This window comes from Mytilus trossulus, chromosome 3 (assembly GCF_036588685.1).
Source record: "Mytilus trossulus isolate FHL-02 chromosome 3, PNRI_Mtr1.1.1.hap1, whole genome shotgun sequence".
Classification (NCBI taxonomy): Eukaryota; Metazoa; Mollusca; class Bivalvia; order Mytilida; family Mytilidae; genus Mytilus; species Mytilus trossulus.
The window spans coordinates 32,027,160-32,053,113 of NC_086375.1; the positions used below are offsets into that span (position 1 = coordinate 32,027,160).

General features: G+C 30.2%; 1 protein-coding gene across 1 annotated transcript; it reads right to left on the reverse strand.

Annotated features, from left to right (window-relative positions):
- Positions 1–3,502: 3,502 nt before the first annotated feature.
- On the reverse strand, positions 3,503–24,526 carry LOC134711259 (ribosomal protein S6 kinase alpha-5-like). The gene is made up of 16 exons (XM_063571772.1): positions 24,382–24,526; positions 19,045–19,113; positions 18,500–18,718; positions 17,858–17,973; positions 17,430–17,540; positions 16,941–17,024; positions 16,200–16,303; positions 15,784–15,928; positions 15,260–15,421; positions 14,669–14,791; positions 12,629–12,705; positions 11,904–12,048; positions 11,285–11,455; positions 10,592–10,795; positions 9,865–10,015; positions 3,503–8,991 (listed from the first exon to the last, which is right to left on the reverse strand). The coding sequence occupies exons 1-16, from the start codon at positions 24,449–24,451 to the stop codon at positions 8,258–8,260; spliced, it is 2,685 nt and encodes an 894-aa protein (XP_063427842.1). The 5' UTR covers positions 24,452–24,526; the 3' UTR covers positions 3,503–8,257.
- Between the last annotated feature and the right edge of the window lie 1,428 nt (positions 24,527–25,954).

Here is a 25,954-nt window from a genome sequence, read left to right on the forward strand (position 1 = left end):
AATAACTAAAGCAAAAAAAAAATTCTGAATAAATAGTAATTAAAATCAATTGTAATTAATCTCATTTTAAGAATACAGCAATATAAACAAGAAAAAAAAAATAATGCTTAATTATGTGACCTTCGTATAATTTTTGAAAGATACATTACAGGTGAAATTCTTATTCAATGAATGAAAGTCTTTTCTTTTCTTTCGTAAACTCAGCAATTTCAAATTACTAAAACTATTTTGTTTAATGTTTTATTTATTATTGGTACAAAACTATCATTAAAATCATAACTTCACTCATCCTGATAGTATTTTCTAAAAATATGGGGTCAAAAAAGGTAAAAAAAAAAACGATTCAGAAATGAAACATTTCATTAGAGCTTTCAATGTAAATCTTTTCACACAATTTATGCAGTTTTAACCTCGTACTGTCTGTGATAACAATAAAAGCTGAACACATTCACCCTTACAAACAAATTGACTAAAAAAATAACAAACTCACCGGTACACATACCAACCAACACCTACGATAATGTTACACAAAACTTACTATAGAGAAACAAACTTGAGGCTACATGGAGTCTGTTCTAATCAAGCAAAAACATTATTTTTCTGTAGGTTTTGTATCTTTACAATATTTTTTTAGATGTTAAAGGGAAACTTCGCAAAAAAATCAAAAATTTATATTATGTCCATTCTGTATAAAAATGCTCAAATTTATAAATATTAAAGTTTTATTCCGCTAGATAAGAGATCACCATCGATTTTAAATTTTGATTATCAGTTCTATGCGTTCCGCCATTTTGTTATCTTGTCCAATAAAAATCACGATATGTCTATAAACCACAAAGAAACAAAACTACAGTAACCGATGTAGTCGTAATTACGTGTCGATATCTTGTCAATCGTACGGTTGTTTTATCTGACTAAATAACTTGATACGGAAAATGTTCTTATTTTTTTAATAACCATATAGTCTGTTATTTTTAAACTGTTAATATTGGAATTAGTTAAAAAGTCAAAGTTCAAATCATAAATAAGTGTTCCGTGAAAATTGTTTTCGAAAATCTAATTCGTTCATAATTCTTTAAAGTAATATACTTTATTCAAATAAATTAGGATCTTCGCTCCACTGATCACCCGCATGGCTTAAGGTATTACTCCCAAAGGTATTGTGAGGGGTGTAAGGTGACACGTCCAGGTATTCAAGCGATTTCCTGTCGGGCTTGCAAGTTCATGCATCGTTTCACTTCTGTATGTATTGATCAGTGTACACGGCCGATAACTTATAACTTTCCATTTTGAACTATCAGGTGCATGTATAATATACATCTCTGTCTTGCGTGTCCGAAAGTGATATAATATACTAGTCATTACTTAACTCATACGCTTGTTTATAAATAAAATTTCTGGTGTAAAGATTATTATTTATAAAAATAAAAATGATACCAAAAAAAAAAAAAAAAAAAAAATTGAAGATATACAAATATACGTATTTTTTCCAAGGGTTAATTTGGGAAAATCAGAGACATATAATTGTATTATATGTCTCTGGGAGAATGTAATATTTACTCGTTGTCAATAGTAAAGGACATAGTTGGATCATTCCAGAAATGTTGATTAAAAAAATGTGCGCACTTGTCGACGATTCGTTTATACGCCCGGATAGAAAGTTACGGAACTACAGCGCAATTTAAAATATATACATGTATACATTGAACATAAGAAAGAAACATACATTTTGTGCAAATTGGGGTAAAAGTTTTGTAAATAGACTAGTCCACGTATACCAACAGTATGTAATCATCCAATTCGATAGACTATTGTATACCAAAAGAAGAAGAAGAAGAGGACCAATTTGATTTAAATATAGGTCGATCTACAACTTGCTTTGGTTCATCGAAGTTATGAACATAGTAAAATCACAGATTTATATATCAATTAGATTGTTCTCGAATAAAGAAAGAAATTCGTCATCACCACAATTGTTCCGACATATGCAACTGGACGTACACTAATAATCCCCGAGGGATGTGAATATTTTCTAGGAAAGCTATTGAGTATTAAAGTTTCAAATCCTTTTCGGGATTTATTTTCTTTCTTGATATTCAATGACAGCAAATTTAAAGAATAAACTGCTTGTCAGATATTTGTCCGCTTTAGGGGTATTCTTGCCAGTTGAACAGACTTATAATTACATTCAAAAATAGGGAAAGATGACATTAAATTTGTTGTCTTTTGTTTTTAAACATCTTTGGTCAAATAGTTATTAAGTATTATACGTTGTGAGACGAAGACTATTTTAATAAGGACTATGATTAAATTTGGTTGACGTTTTTCTAAAATGATAAAGAATATCTATTCGTAATTTTTCGATTCCATTCCAAGAAGACCTTAAATTTGCTGTCAATTTTTTAAAACTTCTCAAGTACAAAAGTATTTTTTCTTTATTCGTTCATATTACATTTCGCTTCGGTAGAGTTATCTTCAGTGAGTTCCAATTATTAATTTATACGTGGCTTTTAAAAAGTCTAAATCTAAGTGTTCCCATTCATTTATTTGCCTAATAAAGACAAATAAAAATACTTTGGTAAAGCTATTTATAATTTCTTAGTTCTCCTTTTTATTAGACATCAATCAAGGATAAAAGGTGTAAATCATTTCAATCGGACATATGAATTAAGTTTCCCGTCTTTAACCGAAAATTGTGTATTTCTTAGTAAATTAACTTATTTGATTTCAAATAAATAATAGCACCAAACATAATTAAATAATTCCACGGCGATCAATTTTTATTTGTCACCAACTTGAATATATATTTTAGATATGTGTATTGAATGCTCCCTTGTCTTATAATTCACTGATCCGAATAGACAGTCACACCTGGCAAGGTGTGCCCGAGAGGCGTGGTTAAATACCGAAGTGCAAATAACAATTTACCTTTCAACAAGCCATCTACGAGTATTGCCACAGAACCGCGAATACACACATCGTATCAACCAAGTCATAGCAGAGATAGTAAAAGGTCAATAAGAGTACACCAACATATTGTCTTTACAGATTATTGTACTTTACTTTGTTCACCTTATCAGTCCGAAAATACATTAATTAAAAATAAATTTATAACTTTTTGTGTTGTCTACAAAAATAATTCGAATATATACGTTTAACATAGAAAATTTATCTCATGAATATGTACAATTGAACGTCTGTGCGTTTTATCTTCTTATTATCGGATGGTTATAAGATAAAGCATAAGTCATCGGCGCGCTTACGATTACGTTAAAATATGATTAAAAACCAAGACTTTTAATGATTGTATTTTAAATCCCGGCATGCAAAAACCAGGAGAAAACGTCACGAACTACAGGAAGTAGTTAATATTTTTTCATTAACTATGGAATTTCTCCTTTATTACTGCACATATAGCGATAAAACTTTGTGAATATATATATTATGTCATAATGAACATATTTAAACCATAAGTAAAAAATCGTGAATTTTCCCTTTAACCCAACCGAGAGCAGAAGAAAAAGGAACTATTTTCTGTGCAAGTTTTTTTTATATAAATTGAGAAATTCAACCTAATTATCTTTTGTTAGATAATTCAGTGAAAAGCATATGAGTGGTAATTAAAGCATAAAAAATCGGTGAAGTTTGTATCACAGTGTTAATCTTGTGACCCACAAATTTATTTTACTTGATGACTTGTTTACACTCTACAAAGCAAAGAAACTATAAATTAATCTTTTAAAATAAATTGACCTACTTTCTGATTTATTGATAAAAATATTATATACATTTGATACTTTATACATCAGAATTATACAAATCATTTTTTTTACTGATCTGATTTATAAATACAAATATTTTATATAAAAAACAACTTTCATAAGTTTCAAATAAATGAAGTTGGAAAAATCTTGAATAAACTGGCCTGAGATGAAGACTGAGCTGCAATTTGTTTATGTATGTATGTATAAACTACTGAAATGTGACTGTCACTTTTGAAAATTTTTAATGGCCTACCTAGTCAGAAATAAATATTCCCTTACCTTTTGTTCTATTTAAATACTGTGGATTCATTATTTTGTTGGATACTAATTTTTCTTGTTCAAAGGTACAGGTGAACCACCAAATAAAGTATTCAAAGAATGACAAATTTTCTATCTGGTAAAATGCAGATTTTGGCAAAACCATGAAATCAAATATCTACAAGCATGCAAGTTTCCTCAATCCACGAAAATTGGTACCCATGAAAATAAATAAATCCTCAGTAGCAAATATCATAATTGAAGACATAACAACGCTTAATTGATGTTCTCATGACAGAAACTAGATTTACATATTTTTCCTCCAAAGAGGAAGTGTTAGTAATTCTATTAAACTGTCAATTTCAAAAGAGAGCACCAAAATACCTTAATACATGTACCAATATAAAAAACAATCCAAAACATTCATATATCAATATAAATGAAAATGTTTAACTACTTCTAATATCTAAAGTTGAAGTTTGTATACAATTTAAAAATTTCATTTGATCTACAAGAATAAATGTATTGCTTAGCAACTCTCTAAGTATTCCAATAGACTTGGAAATGTAGAAGTTTTATTTAATGTCATGCTTGGGCAGAACTTCAGTTTCATACAATGATAACTTTAGTAATAAAATAATTACTCTAGTAACAAAATAATTACTTTAGTAATGAAATTACTACTTTAGTAATAAAATAATTACAAGTAATGAAATGATTACTAAAGTAATAAAATGATTACTATAGTAATAAAATAATTACTTCTGTAATAAAATGATTACTATTGTAATACAATGATTACTTTAGTAAATTAATGACTACCTAGTAATACAGTGATTACTTTAGTCTATTTTTAAAATAAACCTTGCCCTGTAAGGATATTATAGGACATTACTTTCCTGAAGTACTCAGTTCCTTACAAAAACAACACCTATAGACATATCACATTGACTACACCTGATAATATCTTTAAATTAAAAAATGTAAAATTTGTATTTACAATTCAATATAAAATTTCAAATATATAAAGGTGAAGAGATAAAATTTAGTGTGACCAGGCACAATATAAAATAGAAACCTAATTAAACCTTCCAAAATTCAAACTACTCGAGGTTATAGGTATATAACTGATTTTGTTTTTATTTGTTAAAAAGGCTACCGAACAGAAAATGAAATCATAACATAGAAGTTTAAGAGCATAAGGATAATTTTACCACCGAAACTGTTCCAAATGAGTTTACATGGAACAAAATTTGATATGAGTTTACATGTTACAAAATTTGATGTGAGTTTTACATAATTTAACGTAAACAAATCATTTAAAATGAATGATTATTTTGATAAAAAGCTTTTTACAGACCACTCAAAAAATCTTCAACTTCCTTTTAAAGTTGTTAAATCAAACTGACAATTCAGCATGTCAGTCTATAACCATTGATGTGTGTTGGACGAACCAACTGATATCATTTCCATATAACCCCATAACTTGTGCGAGATGGAATATCAGAAAAAAATAATGTATGCTAAAATGTTGTTGCATTTTACCTGAAATTGGAGTGCTTTCTTAATCATCTAATTTATTTAGTTAATAAATGGCCAAATCTACAAGAAGTTTGAAAAATGGAAGGTACAATAGATTTCTATATAAATAACAAATGTGCACTTTATATACAAATATTAAAATACTTAAAATAGTATGTTTTCAAATAAAATTTCATTTTTTTACAAACATATTCTATATACAAAATCTTTAACTGTGGTGTAAAAATAAATTTAATACACTTTTATCATAAGACTTAACAAAAGTAGAATGCAGAAACAACAAAGAAATAATTTAAATATCTCAGACTCTATCTTAGAAATACAGAGAATACTATGGTTCATACCAGATAAAGTAAAGTCCTTAATGACATGATGCTTATAACATATATGTATTTTTAAATACAATAATTTGTACTAGATACATGCAAGGCTAAATTCAAAAGAGGTCATTAATGAAGAAAAAATCTAGTCAGATTTTCACATGCTATATACATGACAAATAAAAATTTCACAGAAGTGATGAATATACAAAATATTTGCAAAAATAGTAAAAAAGCAAGATGTTTACAATAACAAGTGTGGACACATTGAAATGTCTCACCAGCTTTGCTGATCATGATTTATTCTATATTCAAAATCTTTAAGATCAAAATTTAAAAAGTAACATATAAACTTAACAGTATTCATCAATTTACTTTACCTACACTAATGATGAACATTTTAATTTTCTTCAACAGAAATCCAAGAATAAAAAGATTTTTTTTTTTACAAAATATGTGTTGTTGAAGGGTCTATTTCATGATCATCATACATTAAAAATATAAAATTATCTTTCATCATAAAGAAAGGAACAAAGAATGATTTTAGAAAGATGCTACTAATATTTTCCTTTGCCGTGTTGACTATAACGGTAAAATACAAATGTAAATGAGTTGTTTTTGTTCAAATGTACATCTTTTTTCTTTAGTACAATTTTTTTAAGCATTAATGCTAAATAAAAGCAGATATGTTGGATGAATTTACTTTTGGTAAATTCTTCATTTTTGTAACCACACATACATGTAAGCTGAAAATGATTTTTTTTTAAATGATGCATTAAATGAGGCTGTTAGAAGAAAACTGATCTTTTGAATATACATACAACTCTAATGATGTCAAAATAAAATGACTGTATCAATAATTCCAAAACAAACCTTTCTAGAAATTTCTTAAACATCTGTAATCAAATAGAATGCTTCCAAAATATTTTCATGTTATTTATATTTCTGGGGGTTATAAGCTGGTAATTCGTGTTCTTATAGTTTTAAATTTGAGTGTCTATATTGGAAGTATTATACATTAAATTTTGTATTTGACATCAATAGAGTCAATTGTATATTTACTAAAAAAAATTATTGTATTTTTCAGAATATATTCCAATGTATAACCTATATAATGGCTGCACAAAAGATATAATGTGAGATCTGGGCAATATCAAAGTTATTGATAATGAAAGTGGTAAATCTCAAAGGAAATATGAATTTTTAATGTTTATAATTCTTCAATGTAAAATTATCGCTGATGACCTCTTGTGCAAGAATGAACAACAAGGATTAAGTAAGTAAGTAATGTAAATTGAAAGAAAGAAAAGGGTGTAAAATCTACTTGGCCTTATTCATGTTATTATGAAAAATGGTCATGGAATGTTTGATTATATATATATATATATACACAGTTGCACCAAGAATGAAAGACAAACAACAACCATATAACCTACAGAATCATATACACATACATAACAACGTAATTCCTAGTCAGGCAAAATAAAATAATAGGTGTGTTTCCTATTTCCCTACCTACCTGATACATTAGGTTTTTTGGGGTCATTTTTCAATAAGCACTGTTAAAGTCAGAATCTCTCTCCAATTGACTCAATGTAAAAATAAATTGTAAAATAAAAAGAATTCCCTACCTACCGACCTTACTTTTTTCAAAGATGTAATAGGAAACACACATATTATCTTATTTGGCCTCATCAAATTTAAAACAGGAATCTAACATATCTTTTGTCAGAATCACATACATACCTTGGTATCATCATATTCAAGCATGGCCACAGACATGACAGGCCAGGTTTGTAAAATCTATATTGGTCTGTAAGTATTGCACCTACAGACCACAGGAATTTGTACAATTTTTATTGTTTGAAATAAGTGTAAGGCCTGTTGCTGTAAAAGTTTTCATGAAGACTGATAAATTATTATTCCTCTGATACCTAGTCAAAACGAAGTAAGAATACTATACTAATATAGTACAATGTACATGTACAGTAAATACTCATTCTGTCACGAATATAGACCAAATTCACTAAAAAAACTTAGGTCAAAGTGATTCAAACTTGAACAAAGTGTTTTAACTCAAATTCACTAAGAATTTGCCAACTCTTTCTATTTTTTATATGATAAGAAGTTATATAAAAATTACGAATACAACTTCTTATTTTATATACTCCAGTATCTTACCAGTATATGATAAAAAGTTTTATTCAAAATTTTTAAACAACTCTTATTTAACATTGGGAAGAATACAATAATCTAAATTGCCAAAATTGTAATCAGTCTAAAATGAATTTGGTCATATTGTACAGGACGGTCCAACTTGTATTGGATTCTGAAAGCTATAATAATTCAACAATATATAATCTATTAAGTATACTAATCATCTATAACAATAGGACTAGTCCGATGATTCACGTCGGGTTGATCTTCTTCGTTGCTGTCCTCTTCAATCTCCTCATCAGTATCAACAATATAACTCTCAGACTCACTAGCTGAGAATTCTTCACTATTGTCATCAATTACAATTACATCTTTGTCATTCTCCTCTTGAGAATCATCTGAATGTTTTCGTTTCTCTCCACGACTACTCTGAAACAACTCTGAGGCACTACCAGTTTCTTCTGTTGCCACGGTAACATCTTCTGCAACATTGACTTGTTCATTATTCAAGATGACAGGTGTATGAGTACGAGGCACAAACCCTGTACTACAAATAGACGAGGTATTTGATGCACTCGAGATGCTTGATAAATTTGATAAATTTCTCTTTGGTGATGGCTGAGAATTCAGCTGACTTGATGATTCGCCAGAACTTGAGGAATGAGTGCTGTCTGATGAGAAACTACGATCTTCTACTGAATTTTTCATCATTTTACGACGTTTTAAAACCAATGGGGCTTTTGCCACATCCTGTAGTCTGAATCCTTCACGAGTAGCTTTGTGAAAGGCACCTAAAGTTACGCTGAGTTGACTCTCTACTGTATGATTTAGTACACCTGGTGTCCTCAGAGGGGTACATGAGTAACATGAACTATTATGCCTATTTAGCCATTCATTGTCTTTGAGATCATCCATAGTTAATCTCTTTGATGGTTCCACTGTTAGTAATCCTGAAATTTAAAGAAATTTTTATATACATGCTAAAAAATAAAAAATAAAATGATGATGGACGGCTGCTGGTAATTTTATCAAGTATGCATATTCAGGATGAAGAAATATTAATGTAATATTACGAATACTAACCAAGCTTTGTACTAGACCAAGATTCTGAGCAGGATTTTGAAAGTGCTAGTTCAAAAGAGTATATGTGCAGAAAGACATGTCACCCTACCTGATACATTATTTCGACTCCAAATCAACCAGTTTTTACTCTTACTCCTTACTGCCACATGCTTAGCAAAGAAGCAGCAATTTCAAAGTCTCTGGTATGACCCAGCTGGGGTTTGAATCCCACTACCTCCTGAACTCAAAAATAAATAATGTGTTGCAGCCTATAAATGAAACCACAATATTCTATATATTTACCCAGAACCTTTAAAGGATATGGGTTTATTCTGTTCATAATAAAAATCAAGGCAAGTGAGCACTGTAAGACAGCACATGTCTACTTAATGTTAGATTGACTTCTAGTTTTCCATCCTTCTGTAAAGGAATCAAATCATAAAGGAGACTGCTAGCTTTTTAGTCCATCAATGTTCTTAGGGCAATAAGGGGCAGTTTCGGTGCTTACATAAATACTATTAAAATACTAGTAAATATGAGTTTCAATTCCAGCATATGCATCCTTTTGACATTTGAAATTGTGTTTACATTCAAGAATTTTGAACTTGTAATTCTTGCTTTTTCAAACTCTGTGTTGAAGACTGTACTTTGATCTATAATGGTTTACTGTTACAAATTGTAATTTGGATGGAGAGTTGTCTCATTGGCACTCATACCACATCTTCTTATATCTATTGAAATTTACAATTTATAATTCTAACCTTGAATGAGATCTTTAGCTTGTTCTGAAACATCTTTCCATTCTGGTGTAGAGAAATCAAACTGTCCACCTTTAATTCTCTTCATGATGCATTCAGCACTGTCATCACTTTTGTATGTTTGAAATGGCACAGTTCCTGATAACATGGTGTACTGAAATATATAAATTTCATTAGTAAGAGGGTCTGGAGTTGGTTTACAGAATAGAGAATAATGGGCAAAACTGCTGAATAAATGGCTAAAAAATAAAGAATGAAGAAAAACGGCCTTAGATTTAACTAATAAAGTTATGAAGGAACTCTTATTAAGAGTTGAAATTAATTTGCATGATAACTTATATTCAACTGATAAAACCCAAAATAAACAGTTTGAACTATGATATATTGCTCCAGCTTTCAGACATGAAGCTTGATACCAAATTTCTAGAATCACTGATCATCTGAAAACCCTCTACATGGTAAAGCATGCTCACAGGAAGCTTGCTACTAAATTTGATAATGCCTAACAAAATGGCTAACATAACTAACATAAATAAATTAAATAAAATCCCTCGACTACTAGTAATCAAAAGCTACTTACAAGAATAACACCCATACTCTACAAGCCTATGACTGATCAGAAGGCTAATCACAAAAATTCTCTATGACTTCACAAGTCACATAACTGATCATAAGTCAACTCACTAGAACTTCCCTTAGATTCCACAAGTCCTATGACTAATCTACTCACAAGTATAACACCCAGACTCCACAAGTCACATGACTGAGTATAACCATCTTTTGTTGTCCACGTTTTCAAAACTTCTGGTGCTGCATATGGCAGAGTAAAACATGGTGTCTCCAATTTCTGCATCTCCGGTTTATAAAATCGTGCAAAACCAAAATCAACTATCTTTATTTCTGCATTATCTGTGTCGTCTTGAAAAATCAAATTCTGCAAGTAGAAATAACAACAATTAAAATGTTTAAAAGCATGTTTTGAAATGATTAGATAATTCTCGAATAACTAAAGAGGTTTGCTAAACTTTAAAATCTATTTACTGGTATGAAATTGACCAATAAACAGTATTCTAATTCACCTGAATAAAAATTTGATGAAAATATTGAAAGGGAGTTTTTGAAGAAATAAGCTTCTTGTTTACGTCTTGGTTAATCATAAACATGTCTGAAAATACTTCGGAGTCTATGGACAATTTTATGATACATGTAATTCATTGGTTGTTACTCGTTGCTGCGTAGATTGGCGAATATGTGTCTCATAGGCAATCAAACCACATTTTCTTATTTTATACCATATAAACTTTATGTATATCTCAACATGACATAGTACTAAATGTACAACTAATGTTTGGGCAGACAGTGAGATCCTCATGGCAGTAAATGATGTTAAACACCTGTGTAATAATTATACGAGAAATCTTACCTCTGGTTTAAGGTCTCTATGTACAACTCCTTTAGAATGCATAAAACTGACAGCTTGAACAAGTTTAAACATTATTTCACTGGCCTCGGGTTCAGTAAAATTCTTTTTCTTTCTTAATCTGTTTAATAACTCTCCTCCTTTCAACAACTCCATAACAATATATGTGTGTAACTAAAAAAAATAATAGGTTCAAAGACAGTCAGAATGATATTTTGACTGTTTGTCCAAAATATGTGGAAAATTATAATCTATACCTAATCATATGGAGGTGAAAGGCATCTTATATAAAAAGTATAGAGGAAGTCAGGTCTCAGACATGTTTTCACTCAATAAAGCATTAAGTTTCCTGTCAAAATTGTAAAGCTGTATGTCTTTGGTGGGGGACAGTGTTTACAACAATCCCCAATCCCTTATAAAATTGATTTTGGAACAGCCTACACCAGTCATTTCGGATTGCACTCATAGCAAGTTTGATTTTACTACCTTTTTTGGTTTTTGCTTGACTGAGTATTATAATGACCTACCACTGAGTAGGTAACCTTTTAAAAAAGTTTATGCTCCAGAATCAAAAGTCTGATATATGAAATTAGCTAATCAAACTCTTACAACATAACATTACCTCATCACTGAACACATCCATTATAGTGACTATATTAGGGTGACCTTGACAGTGTTTAAGGATTGTGACCTCTCTAGTACAATCTATACGTTTTGTTACTATTTTTACTGCATACTGTGTGTTGGTGTCCTTCTGAAGGCATTTCCTGCAAGTAAAGAAAGAAACAGTTTACACCACCAATTACTGTTCTTGTCTGATTTATATTGGTACAAATTTCTATGATACCCTGTGTCAAGTAGCCACATGGTCATGATTCCAATAACTTTGAAACTGCATCAAGCAAAGTTTCTTGTGTACAATTTGGAAATTAGTATGGCGTTCATTATCACTGAACTAGTATATATTTTTTTAGGGGCCAGCTGAAGGACGCCTCCTGGTGCTGGAATTTCTTGCTACATTGAAGACCTGTTGGTGACCTTCTGCTGTTGTTTTTTTCTATGGTCGGGTTGTTGTCTCTTTGACACATTCCCCATTTCCATTCTCAATTTTACTTAAATGTTTGGCTGTTCTGTTATTAGGCACTTGCTGCCCAATCTTTCATATTTTTGCTTTCCCAAATTTTTCAAGGTCTCTTTTTTTTTGTGTTCGCAATATAAAAAGATGCTCATTTGAAACTGCCTATGCTCTGTTGGATTCTTGGACAGTACATTTTGAAAGTTAAATGAAAACCGATGCAGTTAACTCATTTAATCACCCATTTGAAAAAGTTGCGTCAAAATTTTTACCTGCAAACTGAAAAGCTACCATCTCCTAGTGGTTTACCAGACAAATCAATTTCATACTTCTGGAAAAATGGTGAACTCTACAAAAATACAAAAAAAATATTGCATTAGTCAAGGGATAATTTTTTTTTTTTTTTTAAAAATTGGGAAAATAGGACAAGTTCAAGTTAAGACTGTTTATGTTTTAATTGTATAAAAAAACAAGAATGTGTCCTCAGTACACGGATGCCCCACTCGCACTATCATTTAATCTGTTCAGTAGACCGTGAAATTGGAATAAATTCTCTAATTTGGCATTAAAACTAGAATGATCTTATCAAAGGGAACATATATACTAAGTTTCAAGTTGATTTGACTTCTACTTTATCAACAACTACCTTGAGCAAAATTTCTAACATGAACTTCGCACTATTATTTCCTATGTTCAGTGGACCATAAAATTAGGGTCAAAACTATAATTTGGCATCAAAATTAGAAAGATCATATCATAGGGCACATGTATACTAAGTTTCGAGTTGATTTGACTTCTACTTTATAAAAAACTAACTTGACCAAAAACTTTTACCTGAACTTCGCACTATCATTTTCTATGTTCAGTGGACCGTGAAATTAGGGTCAAAACTATAATTTGGCATCAAAATTAGAAAGATCATATCATAGGGCACATGTATACTAAGTGTCAAGTTGATTTGACTTCTACTTCATCAAAAACTAACTTGACCAAAAACTTTAACCTGAACTTCGCACTATCATTTTCTATGTTCAGTGGACCATGAAATTGGGGTCAAAACAATAATTTGGCATTAGAAAAAGAACAAGAGGCTGTCACAACGACAGCAAACCGGATTAATTAGCATTTATTTGTGTCCTGGTAATATCACAAGAACTATTACTGATGATTGGTGAAAGTGAAAATTGTCAATATCAAATTTGACCTCTATTTTGTCATCAGTATCAACATATTAAAATTTGAAAAGCTTAGATTGAATGGTTCGTGAGTAAATGCAACAACGTGAATGGAAACACCATTTTACGATCTTTCAAGAACCATAACTCCTGAACGGTATAAGTCAAAATCGTCATTATTGAACTTGACTTCTTTTTTGTCATCAGTAACAACATATTAAAATTTGAAAAGCTTTGGTTGAATGGTTCATGAGAAAATGCACGGACACAACTGGAAACACCATTTTTCAATGTTTCAAGAACCATAACTCCTGAACGGTAAAAGTCAAAATCGTCATTATTGAACTTGACCTCCATTTTGTCACCAGTAACAACATATTTAAATTTGGGAAGCTTTGGTAGAACAGTTCATGGGTAAATGCACGGACACAACTGGAAACGCCATTTTTCAATCTTTCAAGAACCATAACTCCTGAACGGTAAAAGTCAAAATCACCATTATTGCACTTGACCTTCATTTAGTTGTCAGTAACAACATATTAAAATTTTAAAAGCTTTGGTTGAATGGTTCATGACTTTATGCACGGACAACATTTGATTGCCGCCCGCCAGACCGCCCGCCGAGCATCCACAAATCAATAACCTACATTTTTGTCACAAAAATCCGGTTAAAAATCATATCATAGGGCACATGTATACTAAGTTTCAAGTTGATTGGACTTCAACTTCATCAAAATCTACCTAGACCAAAAACCTGAAGCGTGACAGACAGAGGAACGAACAGTACGACAGACGAACAGACGCACAGACAAGAAAACATAATTCCCCTCTACTATTGTAGGTGGGGCATAAAAAGATTCATATCAAATTTTAATTATTACACCAAAGCAAACAATAACAATAATTTTAGAGAAAAATGGTTACATACATGTCACTATAGCAAGGAATTCATAACCAGGATTTTTTTCAGATCAGATTAGACAATTTAAAATATTTTTTTTTTTTGTACAAATATTATCTCCCCTCTTTTTTGTGACAGGATGAAAATAAAGAACCATTTCTTCATATGGCTGAATCAGAATTTCTAACTGACAATCACTTGCTTACTTTAAAATGATAAATCCTTAAATTACTTACTTTAAAATGGTTGGCATATACTATATGTCCTTCACTGGGCTGATTTTCCTTCCCTTTGCACAGTAAATCTGAACTGATTGTGTTATCACTAAATATGATAGAAGGTGCTACATAGGAATAACCCTAGAATTAAAAAACATATAAAGTTTAAAGTATTATTTTAATGATTAATACAGGTATTTAAAAAACAATTTTGCAATGTTTTTATTATTGCAGATATTTCTAGGTTTGGCTGAAATAAAAACTTATATTGATTTTTTTAAAAGCATTAATCTGTCTGAAGAAGTAATGATTCAATTTGATTTTTTTTTTCTACAATGGCAATACTATGCTGAAACTAAATTACGAGTTCTTTTGAATTAGTCCATAGGCAAACAACCCCATTTGTTTTGGTTTCATACCAAAGAATTAAAGGGTCCAAATTAAAGGACAAGATTTTATGTGAGCTAAGCATGTCATGGAGAGATCTTTCTACACAAATACCAGGTTTTTTTCTGTGTTTGAAAATTTGGTGGTAATGATTTTTGGGAATGGATAGCTTGGAAGGAAAATACTTCTCTTTCAGAAATGATTTTTCTATTCTTCACTTACCTTAAATATTCTTTCTGCATTATTAGGAACAATAGCTGGAGAATCTGCAGGTATCATGTTAGTAAATTCTGTGGCAAAGTTCCTAACATCTAATTCATGTTGTATTTTTGGAACAAAAGGAGCTGGTGCATTTCCACTGGCCAGTTCATTCCAATTCAGAGTCTGAAAGATCAAACATTAATCATGATACTTTTTAAAAAAAAAATCAAATTGAAATCTTAATTCTATTCAGTATTTGATGATTTTTTTACAGACTAAACTATATCCATTTTTTTTCAATTGTAGATCTATTTTATCATTGCTAAACATATTTGCTCTGAATGAGAACTGTTTTGTGTGTTCACAAAAGGAAGAATAAGACTTTGTCTTTGAGAGATGAAAATTCTAGCATTAAAAGTCAAAACTTTATTTGAAATTATATATTCCTTTTCTAAAATATCACCCTTTTAATATCTCAGTAGAATATTACCCTTGGCACACTATCGGTATATACAATAATAGATTACAAGGCACATTATACCAACCTTAAAGAACTTGTGCTTTTTAACTTCTCCAGATCCTCTAGATCCAAGTCTCTCATGTGGATCTTTAGTCAGAAGTTTAAGTATAAAGTCTTTGGCTTCAGGAGAAAATGACTTTGGTATAGGAGGACTTGCTTTTAAAATTCTCCTAAAAAGGTAAATGAAATCATCAGCTTAATATCATCATACACCCTTAGTGGGTGACTATATTCTCTTTTGACATCATGAAAAGCATAGTAAAGGTAGGGAGAGCCCTTCTTCAACCAAGTCATTTTTATTATTTATGGTATAGCCTATCCATAAAATTGAGAATAGAAATGGAGAATGTGTGAAAGAGACAACAATTCAACCCAAGAGCAGAAAACAAATTAACGAATCAATCACTTTGGTTTCCATAGTAATAGGTAAATAATAATCACCTTGATACTTCAGACTGTGTATTTCTTTCTCCTTCTACTGTGAAAGGTGAAGCACCAGTTAAAAGTTCATAGGTCAAAACTCCTAGAGACCACCAATCAACAGCCTGTTAAAACAAATGTGTAAAATGCTATTTACAGTGATCTAAATTGTACAAAATTAAAGTGTTAAATTTTTCATATAGAGAGACTATGGAAGTTAAAAATTACTGAGGAAATTAGATTTTTTATTGTATATTATTGTGTCGTTACGCTGATCTCTATAAACAACTACCTTTTCCCTGATTTCTTTTACCTACTATAACATGTATGGTAAATCTGGAATTACACAAACACTTAGTATGCAAAATAAGGTGTGAAGTAAATAAATAAGAGAGCACTTATGAAATCTCTCTATCAGGTCATGAATTTCAAACATCAGTTAAGGTGGTACCTAACACTACAGGGAGATAACTCTGTATTATCAGCCAAACGTTTTAATTACGTTGCATTGTGAAGGCGATGTAAAGCTTCCCAATGATCAAAATTAGTTTTTGTCAAACTGCTATATAACCAGTGTATTTTTTCTGATAAAACGTTTGGTTTAAATTTTTTGAATATTTTATATTTTTGTTAAAGGGCCAAAGTAAATACTTTATGAAAATTTTATGAGAATTAAACGAGCCAAATTAATTTTAGGGAAAGTGTTGGGTACCACCTTAACAAAACTTTCAACGATTTAACAATAAGAATTTGCAAACTTACAAAATCATGTCCTCCACTGCTGCCTTCAACAACCTCAGGAGCCATGTATTCTATAGTGCCACAAAAGGAAAATGCTCTGTGGTACTAAAAAAACACAGAAGATAATATAGATTTGATTATAAATGCTTTAGTTTATAAAGATTTAAAAAAAAGTTTTTTTGATTTTTGTTTATTTTTTAGTTGGGTATTTATGGATTTTTTATTTTTTTTTCATCTCCTTTTGGTTTTCCCTGAAGTGAATGCACATAACTTATAATTTTACCTCCTAGCAAAATGGAGTCAATTAACATTAGTATTGGCACTCACAAAAACCAGAAATTTCCTATCAAACAGTGTATAAAAATGCTTGCATACTTTCATAAAAATATAATTTTCAAAATAAAACAATCAATCACAAACAGCTCAGTGAAGGATGTGGCTATTAAACACTTTAGTTCTAAAGTGGACAAAATCCTGTTTTGGGTCTGCTGAAATTGTACTGTGACATACCTTATCTGTTGGTAAAAATTCTTTACTGAGACCAAAATCTGTGAGTACAATGTGACCCGTGGAGTCTAGTAGTATGTTCTCAAGCTTAATATCTCTGTAGATAATCCCAAGCTGTAATATACAAATATAAATTAAATATTTCAGTCAGAGAGCAATTTTATAATAAACTTTATTTTTTCTGTAAAATATGCCGACTGTTTGAGATTTTGTGCATGTCTGAAAACTTTGAAGATTGCATTGGGAATTATATACATGTTAATGGGTTATGGCATGCTTGAACTTGCTAAAAAATACATCTTTCAAAAGTAAAATTAAAATAAAGCTTCTCAACACAGCTGATATCATATCTAGCTGAGTGATTGACTTTCAAAAGGGTTATCTTGAATATAGTCAAAGAATGTTATATCAATCCACATATGTTCACTTACCTTGTGCAATGTTTCCAATGCCAAAGTGATTTCTCCTATGTAAACTCTTACATCTTTCTCTTCAAACTGTTCATTTGAATTGAGATGTGTAAACAGTTCACCACCACTAACATAATCTGAAATATAGTAAATAAGGAAGTGATTATTTCCTCTTTTTGATCAAATTGATTACTAGGACCATTTTAATTGTGAACTTACTCTAAATATTTCCATAATACATAAGTTATAATCATAACTATATCAAAGATGAAAAGGGCGATAATAAACATCAAAATATTGTTCTGATATGAAGTCTAATATATAAGCTCATAAAAGTTATCACCCTGAATGCTGGAAATGTGGATTTTTATCCTGAATATATATATCTGATAATATTTAATCGTTATTATATTACAGGGTAAAAAAATCATGGAAGTATTGCATCAAATTACAAGCATTCACCCTGTTTCACTGTAATTCACTCATCACCAGCAAGAGTGATTTTAAACTTAATCACCTTGTATGTACAGTACATCTTCACTTACCTTATATAAGGTGTACATGTAGCTTAGCCTCAGTTTGGAATGCATAACAGAGTTTGACTAGAAATGGTGATTCCCTTATAGCCTCCAAAACTAGTGTGTTCAGTACATCTGCACTTACCTAGTATAAGGTGTAGCTTAGCCTCAGTTTGGAATGCGTAATGGAGTTTGACTAGAAATGGTGATTCCCTGATAGCCTCTAACACTTGTCTTTCTGTACGAGTATGTTCTGTTGTTTTTGTTTTCTGTACTATGGCTGCCTTCTTTAAAACTTTCATTGCATACAGCTTGTTCTCATCTTTACCTCCTATTTTTCTTACCAAAAACACCTTCCCATAAGCTAAACAAAAATTTGAATCATAGTTTACATGCAGCAAAAATGATAAATTAGTCAAGATTTTTCTCATATAAGATATTCGTTTGTTGAAAATTGACTGCTTTTTTAAATTGTCTATTAGAAGATCCTAAAAGGGAAATATATATATACATATAAAATATAACAGTAAAATGGACAGAATTTCCATTCACATGATCTATCAAAAAAAAAAAAAAAAAAAGATCAATCACAATTTTAAAAGTGTTGCATTTGCATATATGCAAATTATGCAATAAAAACATACATATATTATTATAAAGTGTGCTGAATATGTGTCTCAATATACTTACCTCCTGTTCCTAAAACTTTTAACAATTCAAAATCTGCCATTGCAACTTTCCCCTGGCCTGTCATGTTCACTGGAAATGCAAAAAAAATACTTCAACTTATATAATGTAACTGTAATAGAAATGTCAAATTGTTTGGTTTTTGAAGATGTCTGTGTATAGCTGATCTCTTATACATGTAAATGAAACTTAATGAAAGTTAGAAGGAACAAAAAATAAATACTTGCCTTTAAGTTTTCCATACCTGCCATAATTTTAACATGTTAAATGACTCAAAATAAAATTATTTATAAAACAGAAAATGTGGTATGATGGCCAATGAGACACCTGTCCACAAGAGACCAAAATGACACAAACATTAACAACTATAGGTCACTGTACGGCCTTCAACAATGAGCAAAGCCTTTATTGTTCATATTTGCCTTTCTTTTTAAAAGAATCATAGCCATACAACATCAACAATGAGAAAAACCTATACAGAGGAGTTACCTGTTAAGTCAAATATTTACAAAATATGAAATAATTTGATGAAAAATTGATATGCTATTTTGTTAAAATTTGAAAAAAAATTGTTAAGTGGTACCCATTTTATCATTTGAAATCTAAAAAAAGACTGCCAAAGTTCTAATAACTAGGGGGCATCATCATGAGTCATGAATGACAAGAGGCTGTCACAACGACAGCAAACCGGATTTCTTAGCATTTATTTGTGTCCTGGCAATATCACAAGAACCATTACTGATGATTGGTGAAAGCGAAAATCATCAATATCAAATTTGACCTCTATTTTGTCATCAGTATCAACATATTAAAATTTGAAAAGCTTAGATTGAATGGTTCGTGAGTAAATGCAACAATGTGAATGGAAACACCATTTTACAATCTTTCAAGAACCATAACTCCTGAACAGTAATAGTCAAAATCGTCATTATTGAACTTGACCTCTATTTTGTCATCAGTAACAACATATTAAAATTTGAAAAGCTTTGGTTGAATGGTTCATGAGAAAATGCACGGACACAACTGGAAACACCATTTTTCAATCTTTCAAGAACCATAACTCCTGAACGAGAAAAGTCAAAATCGTCATTATTAAACTTGACCTCCATTTAGTTATCAGTAACAACATATTGAAATTTGGGAAGCTTTGGTAGAACCGTTCATGCGTAAATGCACGGACACGACTGGAAACGCCATTTTACGATCTTTCAAGAACCATAACTACTGAACGGTAAAAGTCAAAATCATCATTATTGAAAGTGACCTCTATTTTGTCATCAGTATCAACATATTAGAATTTGAAAAGCTTTGGTTGAATGGTTCATGAGAAAATGCACGGACACGACTGGAAACACCATTTTTCAATCTTTCAAGAACCATAACTCCTGAACGGTAAAAGTCAAAATCGTCATTATTGAACTTGACCTCCATTTTGTCACCAGTAATAACATATTAAAATTTGGGAAGCTTTGGTAGAACAGTTCATGCATAAATGCATGGACATGACTGGAAACGCCATTTTTCAATCTTTCAAGAACCATAACTCCTGAACAGTAAAAGTCAAAATCGCCATTATTGAACTTGACCTTCATTTAGTTGTCAGTAACAACATATTAAAATTTTAAAAGCTTTGGTTGAACGGTTCATGAGTTAATGCACGGACAACATTTGATTGCCGCTCGCCCGCCCGCCCACCGAGCATCCCCAATTCAATAACTGACATTTTTGTCACAAAAATCCGGTTAATAAAAGCCAAAGCTGACAAAAATGACCTGTAAAATATGGTTATCATATTGTGTTCCAATTTTCAAAGATTTGGTCAAGCAGTACTTTGTACATAATCCAAAAGAATGACAGACAGACTGATTCATGTATGTGTGTTACTGTACATCAACATATTTCCCAATCTACATTAATGAAGATTTATAAAACTTGAACAATTTGTCCACTTTACATAATATATATTATATTCTGCTGTAATAAGTTAATAACATCTTGAAATTTAACATTACCTACTAGATACTTCATTTCTACACAGCTATGTGGCTAAACAACTTCCCATTTTGAAATCATACTGAGCAGTGATATTTTAAATGCTGCCATTTGAAAGTATAATCTAAAAGTCTGGTATTTTGAAAGTACTGGTTTGTTTTTTGCTTCTGAATTTTAATACCATAATGCAAATCATATGCAGAAAACTTTTATTGATTTTGTATCCTAGTAACTAAATTGGTAACACTCATGATTTGCATTATGTGCATCATTAAATGTAACGGTTTATTTCTTCCTCTGTGATATTTTGTCCTGAGGATAATTTGTCACGGTAATTTTTTTCCAGGCATGGTATTTCACAGGTAGAATTTTTCCAGAGGAGTGAAAATCTATCTGTGTTATGCGGATAGTATGTACCGGTATATACTTGCCGTATCATATTTCACAGCACCTTGTGAAATATACTCCCATTAACTAGTATGCACGTTTCTCGCAATCAATATATACCTGACTTTAATTATAAAATGTTTCACAAAGGTAGAACACATTTGCATAATTTATCAAAGGGAGGTAATTATGAGCAAGTATACTTTTATATTTTAAAGATATTAATATAAAATATTCCTAAATCTATTTCATAGTGAAATTTTTCCTTGAATCTTATTTTTTATATATTCATTTATATAACAAGATGACTTACAACATAAATTTTTAATAAGACAGATATTATTTCACAGGTAAATACTATCCAGCTGTTAAAATTGCTTTTGTTCCAATAAATGTTTATGCTATAATTTATCTGGTTTTCATATAATCAACAACAACATCTTTGTCACCAGACTATTTATATAGTTAAAAATATTATCATAATCAAATTCTTCCATTACTGTTAACTGTTAATGCAACTATATTTCTACCTTTACGTTTTAATTTATATTTGTACTGAGATCTGAAAACAACTCACTTTTACATGTATTTCACATACCTTATTTAATCATGATATTATTTCACAATTACGATCTTTGAAATTATTTCTGGTGTTCTTTCTTATGTTTAATGAAAATTTTCTTTTTTAAAGAATGATATTTACTTGAATTTTTTCAGGAATTTTTTCAATGATAATTTGTGAAATAATTCCCATTTAAATACGTTTTTTTTTACAAAATTGGTTTAATTCAAATACACTTTTATTATTTCATAGTATTTTTAAAGGATAAGTTTTTTCTAATAACTATTCAATAAGTTAACAACCCAGATAGAATTTCACGGCAAAGGAAAAAATATCCCAGGGAAATATTTTCCTCCGGATAAAAAAATAACAACAACTACTGTGACATTTTTTCCTCCGGATCAAATTTCACCCTGATATAATTTTGCTTTACAATGTGCATCATTAAACACTAAAATTTACATCAATTAAAATTATTTAATTTTTCTATAAAATGGGAATATAAAATAATTTAATGTAATAATGATACTATTTTTATTTATTCTTATTACTTAGAAATTATTTTTCGCAATATATTCAAACTTCATAAATTCATATTTTTTAAGCACATGTGGTTTTTTTAGTGCATCTTATTGTTAATACACATGTGCATTTTTCAATAATGTCATTATCTGATACTTCTATAAAAAGTCAAAATGTGTATACCATAAAGACAGAAATATACTGTAAATTAAATATAGAAACTATTGTGTGCATTTATCATTGTTATTGTAATTTCCAGAAAATACAAATGTATATCAGATATCAAAATGCAAGTTCTTTGAGTAATACTCACTTATTTTATTTTATTTTGTTTGTTTAAAAAAGTGTAACTTTGTTTTTGTAGTGAAAGAATAGTCTCCAAAAACAGAACTTGATTGAGCCTTGGACTTGTCAGTTTAAAAAAATGGTGAGCCAAGTCTAAACTTTCATGATTCCAGGACAAATCTTAGTGAGAGCACTATTACAGGCAACATTTCCAATGTCCCCTGATCAGAATTTGTTTTTGTAGTGAAAGAATGGTCTCCAAAAACAAAACTTGATTGAGCCTTGGACTTGTCAGTTTAAAAAATGGTGAGCCAAGTGACGTCTAAACTTTCATAACTCCAGAACACATCTTAGCGAGATCCCTATTACAGGCAACATTTCTAATGTCCCCTGATCCGGTAAAATTTGATAATTGCTGAAGCTGAATATTCCAAAACATTTTAACTTTTCAGATTTTTTTTTCTGTGAATTTTGATTTTGAATTTGTTTTATTGCTTTATAGTGATAGATGACTTTATGCTTTTCTTTAATCTTCCATGATCACATACATGAAGGTGTGCATTGTTGATTATCTCCCATTTCTCCATTAACTTTCAGATCTAAGAATCAATCAAGTACATTCTATGGTCATTTGAATTCAAAAATTTATTTTTAAAAGCTTGAGATGCCTGTTTTCCAGACTAAGCTAAATCGTATATAATTCTCTTTCAAAATAAATTTCTGTATATAATATCAATGAACAGGACATTAATAATTTATATTGATAAATAAATGAATGCATTTAAACAAATTTATTTTCAGGGTAATATTATGTAGAAATTATATTACATAATATGGACAAGAATATTTACATCTAGAAAACAATTAAAATATATGTTCAAGTGTCCTTAAATGTATGCTTTAATCATTTAATTTTAATCTAAACTGTATTAAACATTAAAAATAATATCCTGTTTAGAAAAATACTGTTATCAGGTTATTTATCAGCTGTATCATAATCAATCAGGTCATCTGTAAAATACATTGACATGATTCAGAAGCTTTCTTTAAAATTAATGTATTAATTCTCCAAATGTAATTGTTTTCATATCTTATAAATAATTTTAATGTAGATTTTTTTTCCTTTTAAACTGGAATTATTCAACAAGTTTGATGAAAAATCTTTCTTATTACAGGAAGATTTTTTTTTACCAAAATTATTGGAAAATCTCTTAACCAAACAACCTTATATTGTTAAAAATACAAATTTACTATCTTATTTATAATATTTCCATCCACTTTTAATAAGTGAAGGTATAAGACAGGTGCTTTCACTTTAAATCTGTTTAAAAATATCTGATTTTTGACAGGTTTATAGATTTGGGAGGTCATATACGGTGCACTTGCACTCCGTTGCAAATCAAAGAAAAGCACATGTATAGCTTTCACTATATTAAAAATAACAATTGCATTCAATTTATAGAACGGAAATTACTGCACATCGTCCGCCCACGAACACTTTGTACATATTGATGTTCGTTTGTAGATGACAACCACAACTGCGACAACACCATTATGTCGCTTGTTTAATGTCTAAATTCGATCTTACTAACCATCCTTCAGCTCGATTGTGACTGTCTCAGCCTCCGTAGAGGACGCTTCGACATTTTCTGTCGTTGCCATGTCTTCTGTTTTGCAGCAATTTGCGTTTGAATATCACTTGTAGAGTTGGACAGTTTCCATTCTCATAATACTGTTCCCACAATGCAATGCGAAAAACCGGAGGTTAAATAATATTGTTGCTAAAAATAGTAATCCACGTGCTTTTGTTTTGAAGTTCAATGACAGTTCAATGAATGATCCATATTCGAGCCACTGCCACATTATAAAAATATTGAACACATTTTTGTATAGGAATTTTATATCATTAAACCTTTCACTTTTCCATTATCAACAACTTGACAAAATAGAACAGGAAATAGGTAGTGAAATCTACCTAAATCAAGTCGTCTTATGTCACTGATTTCGCCTCATATCATTTAGATTTTTTTCATTTAATTTTTTATTTATACCTCTCTCTTATCTGAACTTCCAGGGGCGGATACAGCCGATACAGGAATCTTAAAAAGAGGGTTCCAAACCATGATAAAGGGGGTGTTTTCCAACCATATTTGTTTTAAGTCTCTTATTCAAAAGCATTTTAAAATCACTGAAAACAAAGAGTTCCAACCCCAGGACCTCCATGGATTGGCAACTAACTGCATATTCCGCATGTTTGAAAAAGGAATAAAAATGTTTATAAGGCGAGATAAGATATAAGAAATCAAGTTATGCAATCATAAATAGCGCGCCCGGGAAGTGTTAATGGGGTATTAACTGTGTTTTGAGAATACAGAATATGAACAAAACAAAACAAAAAACAAAAACAAAAACAAAAACAAAAACAAAAACAAAACAAAACAAAACAAAACAAAACAAAACAAAACAAAACAAAACAAAACAAAACAAAACAAAACAGACAATAGCCCAAAATATTAATAACATGCATGTTCAAAGTACAAAGAATAGGAAATAAATAAAGAAAACAAAATCAGCTTTCACACCATCTGCAATATAAATGTTTGTATAACTTGAGATGATTGATTGGTAGCTGGCGTCTTTACAGACAATTAATGACACATTAGTTTTGTCTAAATCGCATACAAATATCTTTATTAAAAGGTCAGGCAAAAGGGCAATTACCTCAATATAACTATTGATATCCCTGAGATTGTATTCTTTTATATCACATATTCGCATATGGAACTGATGATCAGAGAATAGATGTTGTTAATTTGTAGAGTGTTTGTTGTTGTTGTTGATGCTTTTTTCGTTTTGTTTTGGCTATTCAGATAGATGATACTTTCCATACCAAAAATAATATCATTTTTTTTATTCAATAATGGAAAATAAATCTAATTTCACTTCTTTTGGTTAACCTGGTAAAGGAATATCTGACGTGTCTGAAGGTCAAATTATGGTCTTTTTGTTTAGTAGTCTTTATATTACGGACGTTACGGGCTGTCAGTATATATATAACAAATTACTAGTAAGTTAACCTGAATCAATCGCAAAATTATAAAAACCGCCTATTTTGGATATGTTTAATGCTTCAAAGTACTTAAAGTCACAGGTTTTTTGTTCACT

Bases quoted from the DNA above. Each gene is read 5' to 3' on its own strand.
- LOC134711259 (XM_063571772.1), bottom strand. From the start codon at position 24,451: ATGGCAACGACAGAAAATGTCGAAGCGTCCTCTACGGAGGCTGAGACA. The intron at 15,929-16,199 runs GTGATTATTATT...TTACCTTTTTAG, and splicing joins ACACAGTCTGAAGTATCAAG to GAGAATTTTAAAAGCAAGTC. The intron at 12,706-14,668 runs GTAAGTAATTTA...GTATTTTTGTAG, and splicing joins TATATGCCAACCATTTTAAA to AGTTCACCATTTTTCCAGAA.